General features: G+C 34.8%; 1 protein-coding gene across 1 annotated transcript; it reads right to left on the reverse strand.

Moving 5' to 3' along the window:
* Window positions 11,956-12,561, reverse strand: LOC109359749. Its single transcript, XM_019604443.1, has one exon. It carries the CDS (start codon window positions 12,559-12,561, stop codon window positions 11,956-11,958), a length of 606 nt encoding a protein of 201 aa, XP_019459988.1.

A 13,148-nucleotide genomic window follows, 5' to 3' on the forward strand; every position in this document is an offset into this window, starting at 1 on the left:
TTCTCCGCTAAGCTGCTTGGTTGGACTGCTAAGCTGCTTGTTCAGCAGCTTGGGCATGTGCCAAGCTTGTGTCTGATCGTGTCAAGCTGAGTTCTGACCGTGTCAGGACTAGTCTAGTGCTAGGCTGAGCGGCCAAGCAGGTCCACTCAGTTGCTTGCTTGAGCAGCTTGGTCCAGGTCAGGATGGTGTCTAGGTAAAGCTAGTGTCCAGGTCAGCTTAGCGTGGCTTGGTCCACGCTTAGCTGCCTGGTTGAGCACCTTCGTTTTTTACTTCTTTTTCTTTTTGACCATGAGTCTTTTTTTCTCTTCTTTTCTTCTTTCTAAATCCTACAAAATACAAAAAAAAAAAGTACACACACAAATATACAAGATTGTGATATTTTATACAAAAAGTATTGTTTTAAGTTGGTTTTTCTCAATTATGCTTAAGATAAGTACCATAAAATGTATGAAATTTAGGTATGTTTGGCACTTATCAATGATATTCGCCAAGGTGGAGATTGTTGTACAATGACTCATATCTCTAGATAACAACAATATAAGTTATGGGTTTGGGCTGATGTAAAGAGGTTGGGGTAGAGGGCTATATATTGATATTATTTAAACCTAATCTAATAAGGAGAAGAATAGTAAAACACTAATCCTTATTCTCTAATAATATATAGTGGTAGCCGCTCAACACTCTCGGGGACGTAGGCACAATTTACCGAACCTCGTTACCAAATCTATTGTATTATTCTCTCTATACTCTTTACTGTTTAATTGTTCGCTTGTTCCCAACATCAACAAACCATGTTCCAACAATATATATATGACTTTGGTGGAGGTTTCTTCTAATGATTTTCTAGAAAATTTATTTGAGGTAGTAGTTCAATTATGACATTATAAGGATGAGATTGAATGATACAAGGTGGTGGCTTCAAGAAATGCTTAACCTTTTATAGTTGAATCTTATAAAAATTTCCTTATTATTTTTATTTTATCGACTAAAGATTTCACTGCCACTGTTACTTAAGTGCCTCTCCTCATATATATATATATATAAAGATTGGTGTTATATTAAGTATTACTCTATTATAAATATTAGGGTGTCGGCCAACCTTCTGTGTCTCTCGACCTATATTCTTATTTTCATGATATCAAGTGTATATACAAAGTTTCTATAAATTTTTGAACTTGTGCTTATAAATTTTTGAACTTGTGCTTATAAATTTCTATAAAGACGGATATGTTACTTTCCTTCAAAGTTTTCAACTTCGCGCAATATTCTTTTTCTCCATTTTGCATAGTGAAATTTCAATAGGTCATTGACATAATGAAATTCTAGTGTTAAGGAAATGTTCAAATATAATTAAATTCTATTCCTTTTTTTTGTTTTATGCAACGTGTATGTTACAAAATTATTTGCAATATGTTTTACAAAATTATTTGCAACATGTATATTGAAAAGCCAAACATAAAAACAATGGATATAGTAAAGGGAAAACATAAAAACAATGGATATAGTAAAGGGAAAACATAAAAACATTGGATATGGCACTTGTATTATTGCATTTTATAGGGATCTTTTCTAGATTAAGTCCAAAGTCCTTCAGTTGCTGCTTCATCCATAGGATTTGAGCGCAACACACACCAGTGACAATGTATTCCGCTTCGGCGATGGACAAAGCAACACAAGCTTTTTTTTTACTGTGCCAACTAAGGAACTGCCTAGTAAATGACAAGTCCCACTAGTGCTCTTCTGATCCAACTTGCATCCCGCAAAATCGGAATCGGAGTACCCTACCAAGGATAATGAGGCATCCCTAGGATACCATAATCGCATATTAGTTTATCCTTATCTCATGATGTGTTTAACACCAGTATAATGTGAATCTTTAGGCAATGCTTGATATCTAGCACACATACAAACACTAAACATATTATCGGGACGGCTCGCAGTTAAGTACAATAATGAGCCGATAATCCCTTGATACTTGGTTACCTCGATTGCTTTTCCCTTTTCATCTTTGTCTAGATAACATGTAGACGCCATAGGTGTTGAAGCTTATTGACACTTTTCCACGTCGAACTTGTTTAGTAACTCCTTGCAGTATTTCGATTGATGAATGAAGATGCCACTATCCATTTGTTTGATTTGAAGCCCAAGGAAGAAGGTCAGCTCACCCATCATCGACATCTCAAATTCTCCTTGCATCATCTTAGAAAATTCTTTACAAAGAATGTCATTAGTAGATCCAAAAATTATATCATCAACATATATTTGAACTAATAATACATAATCATCTAATCTACGGATAAAGAGGGTAGTATCAACCATACCCCTCACGAACCCGTTTTCCAAAAGGAAAGAGCTCAATCTATTATACCAAGCTCTGGGAGCTTGTTTCAGACCATAAAGGGCCTTCTTGAGCTTATATACATGGTTCGGATATTTAAAATTTTCAAAGTCTGGAGGTTGATCAACATATACCTCCTCTTCAATGTAGCCATTTAAGAAGGCACTCTTGACATCCATTTGAAAGAGCTTAAAATTCACAATCGTTTCAAAGGATAGAAGCATCCTAATGGCCTCTAATCTAGCTACAGGAGCATAGGTCTCATCATAATCGATGCCCTCCTCCTGGTTGTAGCCTTTGGCTACTAAGCATACTGTATTTCTTATGATCAAGCCAGATTCATCTAATTTGTTATGAAAGACTCATCTAGTACCAATAATTGGATGTTCTTTAGGTTTAGGGACCAAGTCCCATACATTATTACGCTCGAACTGGTTTAGCTCTTCTTGCATAGCTATACCCTAGTGCACATCCTCAATGGCCTCATCGATGGTCTTAGGCTCGATTTGAGATACAAAAGCAACCAAGTTACAAAAATTACATAAAGAGCTACGGGTTACCACCCCCGTAGTTATATCACCTATAACTTTGTCGAGTGGATGATCCTTCTTGGTCTTCCACGTGATAGGCAGGTCCTGATGCTCATCTTGGACAATTTGCTCTACTTCGTCTTCTTTGTCTTCGTCCATGTCCTTAGAGTATGCTTCTTCTAAAGCACCTGCAACATCATCAGAAAATACCTTTCTCTTCTCTTTTGGAGAAGATTTGTCAAAATGGACATGTACAGACTCTTCTACTTGCATTGAATATTAATTAAAGACTCAATAAGCTTTACTATGCAATGAATACCCTAAAAATATACCCCTAAAACATACCCTCATCAGTTTTTGAATCAAATTTCCCTCAAGCTCTCTTTCCATTATTTAAGATAAAACATTTACAACCAAAAGCATGAAAATGAGCAATATTAGATTTTTGACCTTTTAAAAGTTCATAAGGAGTTTTTGAAAAAGTAGGCATCAAGAGTATACGATTTATAGCATAGCAAGCTTTATGCACTACATAGGCCCAAAAATATTTAGGAACCTTGCTTTCGTTTAGCATGGTTCTAGCAAGCTCCTCTAAGACACGATTCTTCCTTTCAACAACTCTATTTTATTGAGGGGTACGAGGGGCCGAAAATTGATGCATAATACCATATTTATCACAAAAATTATCAAATTGATGGTTTTCAAATTCACCACCATGATCGGATTGAATACATACTATCTTATGGTTAAACTGATTTTGGATTTGCTTGGCAAGGTTTTTGAAAGACTTGAAAGCATCGCTCTTGGATGATAGAAATAATGTCCATGTGAATCTAGAGAAATCGTCAATAATTACTAAAGCATAAAAACTACCACCAAAACTCATAACTTGTGATGGTCCAAACAAGTCCATATGGAGAAGCTCCAAGGGTCTTGTTGTGGATATCACATTCTTATTAGATATATTGTCACGAATTATACAACACTCAGAATCAAAAGATACATGGTTACCTTAGTCACATAGTTGGATGATACTCAAGAGATTATGTTCCAGATCTTCAACATATAACACATTTTCGATCATAGTCTGATTTGAGTTTTCAATCGTTCCGGTGCCAAGTATCTTTCCTTTGTTGTTGTCTCAATACGTGACAAACCCTTTTTCTTGCAAGGATAGCTCTAGGAATTTTGATCTATCACCCATCATATGTATCGAACATCTACTATCAAGATACCAATGATGTCCATGTTCTCGTAGACATACCTTCAAAATAGATCACTTGCCTTTTTCAGGTACCCAAGTTATGTTGGGTCCTTTTCTGTTAGTAATGAGGGAGTTATCTCCATTTTTCATCCAAACATATATGCCACTAGGTATACCATATTTCTTGATATAATAATAGTAGGAAGTGTGGCCATGAGTGCCACAGTAAAAGCATGTAGAAACCTTTTTATTAAAATATTTCTTATTAGGCCGATTAATAGGTCTCTTATATGGTCTTCTCCTACGAGTAGGGGGAATATATCCTAGTCCGATATGGTCACCAACATTCCTAGTTTGGCTAAGCATAGTGTCTAACATATTTTGACTCGTTGTGAGTTTTGGGAGTTTTTCATTAAGTCTCAAATTTTCATTTTTCAAAGTCTCGCAAGAATCACAGACAGTTGATTGACATAAATTATCATTAGAGCAATTGCATGCATTATAAGAATATATCAGATCTAATGTTTCATTCTCTAGTTTTAATTCATCTAACTCTTTCTGTAATGTAACTATTTTTTGTTCATTTTGAAGGATTACTCTTTTTCTATCAAAATTAATCCTAGCTAATTTCTTTAATTCATCATTCAATTCGACATAAGGATTATATAAATTCTTATAAGGAGGTGAATCATCAGATGAAGTAGATGAGGTGTCAGAATATACCTTGTTGTTTACCTCTTTTCAATTTGAGCAACAAGCATCCTCTGTTCTGGTCATTAAGCATAGTTTGGTTGTCTTCTCTTCATCTGAGGTGCTAGATGTCGTATCCTCCTCTGGTACGTCCCATACAATGTAGGTCTTCTTTGACTTGAAGTCCCGAGGAGTGCTCTTTTTGAATCAACTTTCTTGAGGTGAGTAGGACATTGAAACCTCATATGTCCTAGCTTACCGCACTTGTGGCAAGTGAAGCGCCCTTTACTCTTGCCTTTTCTGGTTGACACGCGTGCTTCTTTCTTCTGGAAACGTTTGAAGTCTCCTTTCTTAAGGAATTCCCGAATTTTCATACGAGAAGGCTCAAAGTTTCATCATGAATATCCAAATCAGTTTCATCTTCTTCTCTCTCTTCTATAGATTGAGAAGTTGTTGCCTTGAGTGATATACTTTTATTTTTGTGGTCTGATTCTTCGTGCTCTTGAAGCTTTCCAAATAATATCGCCAAAGGCATGGAGTCAAGATCCTTGGATTCCATGATAGTTGTAACTTTTGGTTGCCATCTCCTGTCAAGAAAACGCAAAACTTTATTAGTAAGTTCTCATTTGGTAAAATATTTATCTAGAACAACTAAATGATTAACTATATAAGTGAATCATTTTGGCATGTCACCGATAGATTCACTCGGTAACATACAAAACAGCTCGTACTCGTGTGTTAGGGCATTCAGCCTGGCACGCTTAACTTCGCTAGTGCCTTCGTGAGTCACTTGTAAAGTGTCCCACATTTCTTTCGCATTTTGGCATTGCGAAACCCGGAAAAACTCATCATAGGATAGGACCGATGTGATGATGTTTTTAGCATGAAGGTTATATTGAACCTTTCTACGTTCATCATCGGTCCATAGGCTATTCGGTTTTTCCTTCAGTTCATCGTCCACTAATTGCATTTCATGCGGACTTTCCAGTAAGCATATCCTTCGCGACTGAATATGGGAGGGAGGTTAATGGATGCGCCATCACCGCCAAAGGGGTTGGTGGAACCCATTTGTTTTCCCTTAAGGATCACGCTTATGCGGTTGAGCTAACACGTCGTACTAGCTCTGATACAACTTGTTAGGTATCAGTGAAGAATACACCTAGAAGGGGGGGGGGGTTAAATAGGTGTCACGGTTCCAAAATACCCTTATTCGCACCAAAGCCTTATTTTGGAAAATCACACAGTTAATCAATTAAAGGATTGCCATAATCGATTAACTCACATAGAAATGATAGTTGTTGAATGACTCGATTACACAGACATTCATAGATTATATAGAAATGATGCAGCAGATATATTTGAATAGAATTAATCTTTATATGGAAGAATCACAGTATTCAAATTATTAGCTACAATAGGCAATTGAAATGACTTAAAATAGTAAAGAGATAAGGGAAAGAAACAGCATGCAACAAGGTTTTTATACTAGTTCGTTTTGCAGTCCACTACAAAACTACATCCAGTCCTCCCCTTTCGATCTCGGGAGATTTTATTCACTAAGACTGAAACCAATGTATATTACATACACACTTCCAATTACAAGACCTTGAACGCTACCTTCTTGAATTCCCAGAACCCACCTTGGTTTGACCTCACTAATCGCCTAGGAAAACCTTTTTTACGATCCAATCCCAGCCAAGAGTATGTTCTAAACTCAAGACCTCCAAGTCTTGGTGAAGACTCTCTGTATCTCGTTGGTGGTACGACACCAAAAGATGACTTTCCTTTTTCCAAAAACACACAAAAATATAGTAATGTAAAACACTAAAAGGCTCCAATGTTACAATCAAGAAAAACTATAACCCTATACAAATCTCAAAAATATATCAAGAATATGTATAAGATCAGAATCATGCAATAACATTTAATTTCTTCCCTAAGAAATCTCTAAATAAACTGAAAGAGTCGTGCAAGAAAAGATAGAATGATGAACACATTTAATCACATGCAATGGATGACATTTTAATCTCTAAGCATGATACTATCTCTCCCTATTCTCACATGCAATTCTCTCTTCCTACATGACATACAATGAGCACGAAAATATGCAACTTAGCAATTCTAAAACTGAATGAATGAATGATTGAATTTTTTTTAAATCTGTTAAAAACATAGTTTATATAGAAAAGCTTTTAGATGCCTAGTTATTTGATTAAGTGCCCTGTTAATCGATTAACTGGCTGTTGAGATTAACTGAATTTGGTTTTTCAGTTATCTATTGAAACTGATTAAAACTGTTTTCTCGTTAATTGATTAACGCCTTGCTTAATCGATTAACTGACATATTTTCAGTTCAGAGATTAAATGGTAAACTACCTATATGTTATGCTTATCAACTATACATTTTTTCCCATTATGTTATGCCTAAGAAGCACAAATAACATGTATGATTAAGGCATGAATATATAATAATCTATATGGCATGTCTCATGTAAATGATATGATAGTTTTTAGAACTTGTGAGATTTGCATCTAGGTTTACCTAACCTAGACTCAATAACTAAGACACATATCTGATACTCTAGTTTAGACATGAAGATCTTGAGTCCTTGGCATGTTGATTTGTTGAGTTATCTTTAAGATTTCACCAAATCCTTTGTCTTCATCAAAACATAGGCAAGCTAATAGTGCTATCTTGACACTTTGCACTTTCAATCTTGTGAGTTTCTATTATTGTTGTGATTCGCCTCTTGGTTTAATTGGTTTCTTCGCATACTTGAATTCATTGGATGATGTTCATGGATATCTTGATTTGATTCTTTTACTCTAGTGTGTTTGATTTTGCCCTTTTCATTGCATTTCCTAGATTTCATTGTGAAGTATGTGATTTTCTTTGGTTTCTAGTTTTTCTGATCTTCTTGCATGACTCACTTTGGAGCATATCGGTTAGCATAGCCTTATTTTTTTATTTTTCCTAGGAGTGCAAAAGGTTAAGTGTGTGGGTATTTGATGAACAATATAATCACACTATTCATAACCTTAATTTAGCATGATTGATGATTCTTGGTGCCTAATTGACTTTGTTTCTCATGGTTTAATGTTTTAGAATTTATTGGACTAATATTCCTAAAATGAGTTAATTTGGGATTATTTGGCTTGATTAAATCTATTATCATTTTCAGATCACATTTGGCACCAATGGCATTTTGGGCATTATGGAAGTCGAGGATATATGTTGAAGTGAAAGATTGTATTTTATTTTATGAGTTTTTATTTGTAAAATTCGGTTATAGTTTTGGGCCCATTGTTTAGAGTCCATTTTCGGTTTTACTCTTTCTAAAAGAGGGAACCCGAATTACACTCCATTATTCTTCATTGCATCAATTTACATTTTTTCGTTTTCCCCTTTTTTGCTCTGCTAAGGTTTTCTAAGCATTTTGTTTTTCATTCATCTTCTTCATTTTCAGTATGATTCTTCCACTCAATGGAAGGCTAAACTTGTAGACTAGATTCCTTTGGTAATGTATCACAACTCTTGAGGTTTTGTTATTAATGCATTTTCGGTTTCTTTATTGTTGATTTCTTCTATCTTATTTCTGAATATGGTTTGCTTAATTCCATTGCTTAGAAACTGGTTGGTTGAGTTTATCTTCACTTAGTTGATTTACTCTCTCTAGTGCATGAATGCTTAGTTCGTGTGAATTTGTTAATCGTTTCATGCTTATACTGATTTCGCCTAGTTTGAGGTTTAGGTTCTGGAACTTTGAATTGATTATCGCTTAGTTAATTGATTCCCAAAAAATTCCGAAGTTAATGGTTGGAGTCTGAAAATAATCTTTTGAAACCGAGGATTGAGTTGTGAACAAACGAACCAAAGGGATTTAGCCATTTGATCACATTGCTTATTTATTATTGTTTTTGAAATTGCTTATGTTCCATACCATCCAACAACAAAAAAACCCTTGTGTGTGTGAGAGTATAAGGTGTTTGAAGCTTTGCTTGAAAGATAATCCTTGGGAAACGACCTAGGAGTCACTTCCTAGTACTGCAGTTTTTAATTGTTATATTATTTGAATTGGGTACGACCTCGATGAGCTTCATTTGCTGCTATATACTTTGCATCAATAGTTGAATCAACTATTGTATCTTGCTTGGAACTTTTCCAACTTATTGCACCTCCATTCGAGGTGAAGACATAACCAGAAACTAATTTGGCATCATCCTTATCTGACTAAAAACTCGCATCGACATAACCCTTTAACTTGAGTTCAGAATCTCCATATATCAGGAATTGGTCTTTAGTCCTTCTTAAGTACTTAAGAATGGTCTTAACTACTTTCCAATGTTCCTCACCTGGTCTTTGTACATGATAGCTCCCACTGCACTCGCATATGGTACCCTATTCATGCGTTCTCTTTCTTCAGCAGTCTTAGGACAATCCTGTCTACTAAGAGTAACTCCAGATCCTATATGTAAGTAACATCTTTTGGAGTTGTCGATGTTATACCTCTTCAAGATGGTATCAATGTACAAAGATTGAGAGAGTCTAAGAAGTCTTCTAGATCTATCTCTATAGATCTTTATTCCTAGAATAAAAGCTACTTCTCTGAAATCCTTCATGGAGAACTATTTTGATAGCCAAATCTTTGTAGATTGCAATTCTGGAATATCATTTCCTATGAGCAATATGTCATCCAAATATAGCAATAGGAAGATGATCATGCTCCCACTAACCTTTTTGTAAACACAAGGTTCTTCTTCACATCTAACAAAACCAAACATTTTGATTGTATTATTAAAGTGGATATTCCAAATTCGAGAAGCTTGTTTTAATCTATAAATGGACCGTTGTAGTTTGCAAACCTTATTATGATCAGACATAGGTGTGAAACTTTTAGGTTGTATCATGTACACATCCTCTTTTAACTCTCCATTAAGAAAAGCTATCTTCACGTCCATCTGCCATATTTCATAATCATGGTATGCTACTATAGCAAGTAGAAACTGAATCGATTTGAGCATTTCCACATGCGAATAAGTTTCGCCATAATCTATCCCTTCCTTTTGATGATATCCCTTGGCAACAAGGCGAGCTGTATAAGTCTCAACCTTTCCATATGCTCCAATATTTTTCTTGTAAACCCATTTACAACCAATTGGTTTTATATCCTTTGAAGCATCAACTAAAGTCCACACTTTGTTGGTCTTCATAGATTCCATTTCAGATTCTATGGCTTCTTGCCGGTTCGCATGGCCTTTTACTAATATTTGGGGTCATCATCAATATGATAATCCTCGTTTGCTATTGCATCTAGCACCATTAAGTTTAATCTCTCTATTGCATGATGTGATCTCGTAGATCTTCTACAAGACACTTGTGCATCTGAATTCCTTTGTTCTGGATTCATTGGTTGTTCCATTTGTTCTTGAACTAGTTCACTAACCTGTTCCTGAACTGGTTCAATAACCTGCTCCTGAGCTACAACCGGGTTTTGAACCTCAATAGTTGAAGATGGTAGCCTTTGTGTTGAACTTAACACATCTAAGCAAGGTTGCTCAAGTTCCATATTATGTTCTTGAGCATTAGATGTTTCATTGGTTTCTTGATCTTCATCAAGCACTATTTCTTTACCATAAATTCCTTATGCAAGCAATTCCCTTTCTAAAAAAGTTCCCCCTCTTGCCACAAACACTTTATGGCTAGAAGGGTGGTAGAAATAATATCTCGTTGTTTCCTTGGGATACCCAATGAATCTACACTTGTTAGATCTTGCTTCAATTTTATCCGTTTGTAATCTCTTAACGTAGGTTGGCCATCCTCAAACTTTAATGTGCTTAAGGCTTGGTTTGTGCCCTTTCCATATCTCATATGGTGTTGTAGAGACAGATTTTGTGGGAAGTTTTTTAACAAATAATTTGCCGCTTCCAAAGCATATCCCTATAAGCTTATTGGAAGATCAGTGAACACCATCATGGATCTTACCATAGCTAATAAGGTTCGATTCCTTCATTCAGTACACCATTATGTTGTGGTGTACCTATAGGTGTCCATTGTGAAAGAATTCCATTCTCTTTCAAATAATCAAGAAAATCAGCATTAAGATATTCTCGTTCTTTATCATATCTTAGCATCTTGATACTTTTACTAGTTCGTTTTTCCACTTCACTTTGAAATCTTTTGAACATTTCAAACGATTCAGATTTATGTTTCATGAGATATAAAAAACCATATAACGAAACATCATCAGTGAATGTAATAAAATAAGAATATCCTCCTCTAGCTTGAATTCTCAAGGGTTCACAAACATCAGTATGAATTAGTCCAAACAATTTAGAGGCTCTTTCTCCATTTCCAATAAATGGAGATTTGGTTATTTTGCCTTTGAGACAAGACTCACAAGTCATGTATGATTCATAATCATAATTGTCAAGGTAACCTTCCTTGTGCAACTTGCTAATTCTTTTATCACCAATATGACCGAGTCTACAATGCCAAATATATGTTTTGTTTACTTGATTATCTCTTTCTCTTTTAAGACTAGAAACATGCATAATTGAATTAAAATGCACTTGATGTAAGACATAGATGTCGTGGTGGATATACACATTCTCATAAAAGATGTCATTATTATAAATTGAGCAAACACCTTTATTAAAAACAAAACGATAACTATTAGTATCCAACATCAAAATTGAAATAATGTTTGAAACGAAATTAGGAACATAGTAACAATTTTCCAAGACTAGTACATTACCAATCGATATTATTAATGAGACTATTCCTATAGTCTTGGTTGCAACACTTGCTCCATTCCCAACATGGAGATTGACTTATCCCTTCTTCAACCATCTAGTTATTTGCAGTCCCTGCAATGAATTGCAGATGTTAAAACTATTGCTAGTATCTAATACCCATATTGAAGAATCTGTAATAGTTAAGGAAATCATGAAAACATTTTTTATTAATGTCTCACTTTGTTTCTTTTCTTTCAAAGAATCAAGATATTTGCGGCAATTCCTCTTCAAGTGTCCTTTCTCCTTACAGAAGAAACATTCAGCATTGCTTTGGTCGACACCACCTCTCGTGTCCCTAGGTTTGGTCACACTACCTTTAGGGGCGAAAGGCTTCTTTCTGGACTTATTGTTCCATTTGCCCTTTTCTTGTTGGACTTTCCAAATACCAAGACAGGTCCTTAGTTCTTGCTAGAGTCAATCTGATTCTGATAGTCAATTAACATATTTAGCATCTCATGCAAGTCACAATGCATCTTATTCATGTTAAAATTAACAATGAATGGTGAGAATAAATCAGGGGGTGACTGTAGAATCAAATCTTGGGATAACTCCTTCCCAAGTTTGCAGCCCAACTTCTTAAGTTGTTCCATAAGACTAATCATCTTCAGAATATGAGGTCCTACCTGAGCATTCACATTCAACAAGGACCTAAATAGAGTCTTAGACAATTGGTATCTAGGTGTCCTACTCTGTGCACCATACATCTTCTTAAGATGTGCAATGATGTTAGTTGGGTCCATGTCCTCATGCTGCCTTTGGAGTTCATAACTCAGTGATGCTAAGATGAGACATTTTGTACTCTTAAAGTCCTCTAAGTACTTCTTATAAGCAGCGACTGTCTCAGCATCATCATTATTACTTGGTTCAGGCATAGGAGGCTTATCAATCATATCAATAAGCTTATCGTGCATGAGAACAATTCTCAGAGTTCGGTACCAATCATGAAAGTTATCACTAACCAACTTTCCATCAGTGAGTACCAAACGCAATGACAAAGAAGACATGTCGAGATATCTCTACACAATTAAACAAATATGTGGGAACATATTAATGTAAAGAGATATATCACAAATAAAATACTTCCACTTACAACAATAGCAATATAAGAAATAAATATTTCTACTAGTGGGAATATAAAATAAATGTCTTTAAAATTGTGAACAAATATTTGGTTGTCAAGTCATTTCTAATGCACATTTTAAGACAAATGTATCAAATACAATTTTATTCAAAATAATAAATAACAAATAGCTACTTGTTTGTCAGGTCATTTCTATAAGTATAATTGAATTAATCTTTACACTCTCTAGGTAGTCTAGGTGATAAGTGATAAAATTAATTGTTAATTGATTGATATCACATACCCTATTAATCCTCTTAATTACAAGTCATCTGGTAGTTAGATCGTATCTTGAAATTAAATAATTAACATGCTCCTTTAAATAATGTATCTTATATAAAGTAATTTTAAGAACAATAAAATAATTATGTCTATCATATTTCATAATATGAAACTTGTGATTAATATATATACAATTATATATATTCTGGAATTTGTAATCATAATATATAAATCTAATTTATATATTAG

This window comes from Lupinus angustifolius, chromosome LG11 (assembly GCF_001865875.1).
Source record: "Lupinus angustifolius cultivar Tanjil chromosome LG11, LupAngTanjil_v1.0, whole genome shotgun sequence".
Taxonomy (NCBI): Eukaryota; Viridiplantae; Streptophyta; class Magnoliopsida; order Fabales; family Fabaceae; genus Lupinus; species Lupinus angustifolius.

What these genes read in the sequence shown, in the direction of transcription:
- LOC109359749 (XM_019604443.1), bottom strand. Translation starts at nt 12,561, where the DNA reads ATGTCTTCTTTGTCATTGCGTTTGGTACTCACTGATGGAAAGTTGGTT.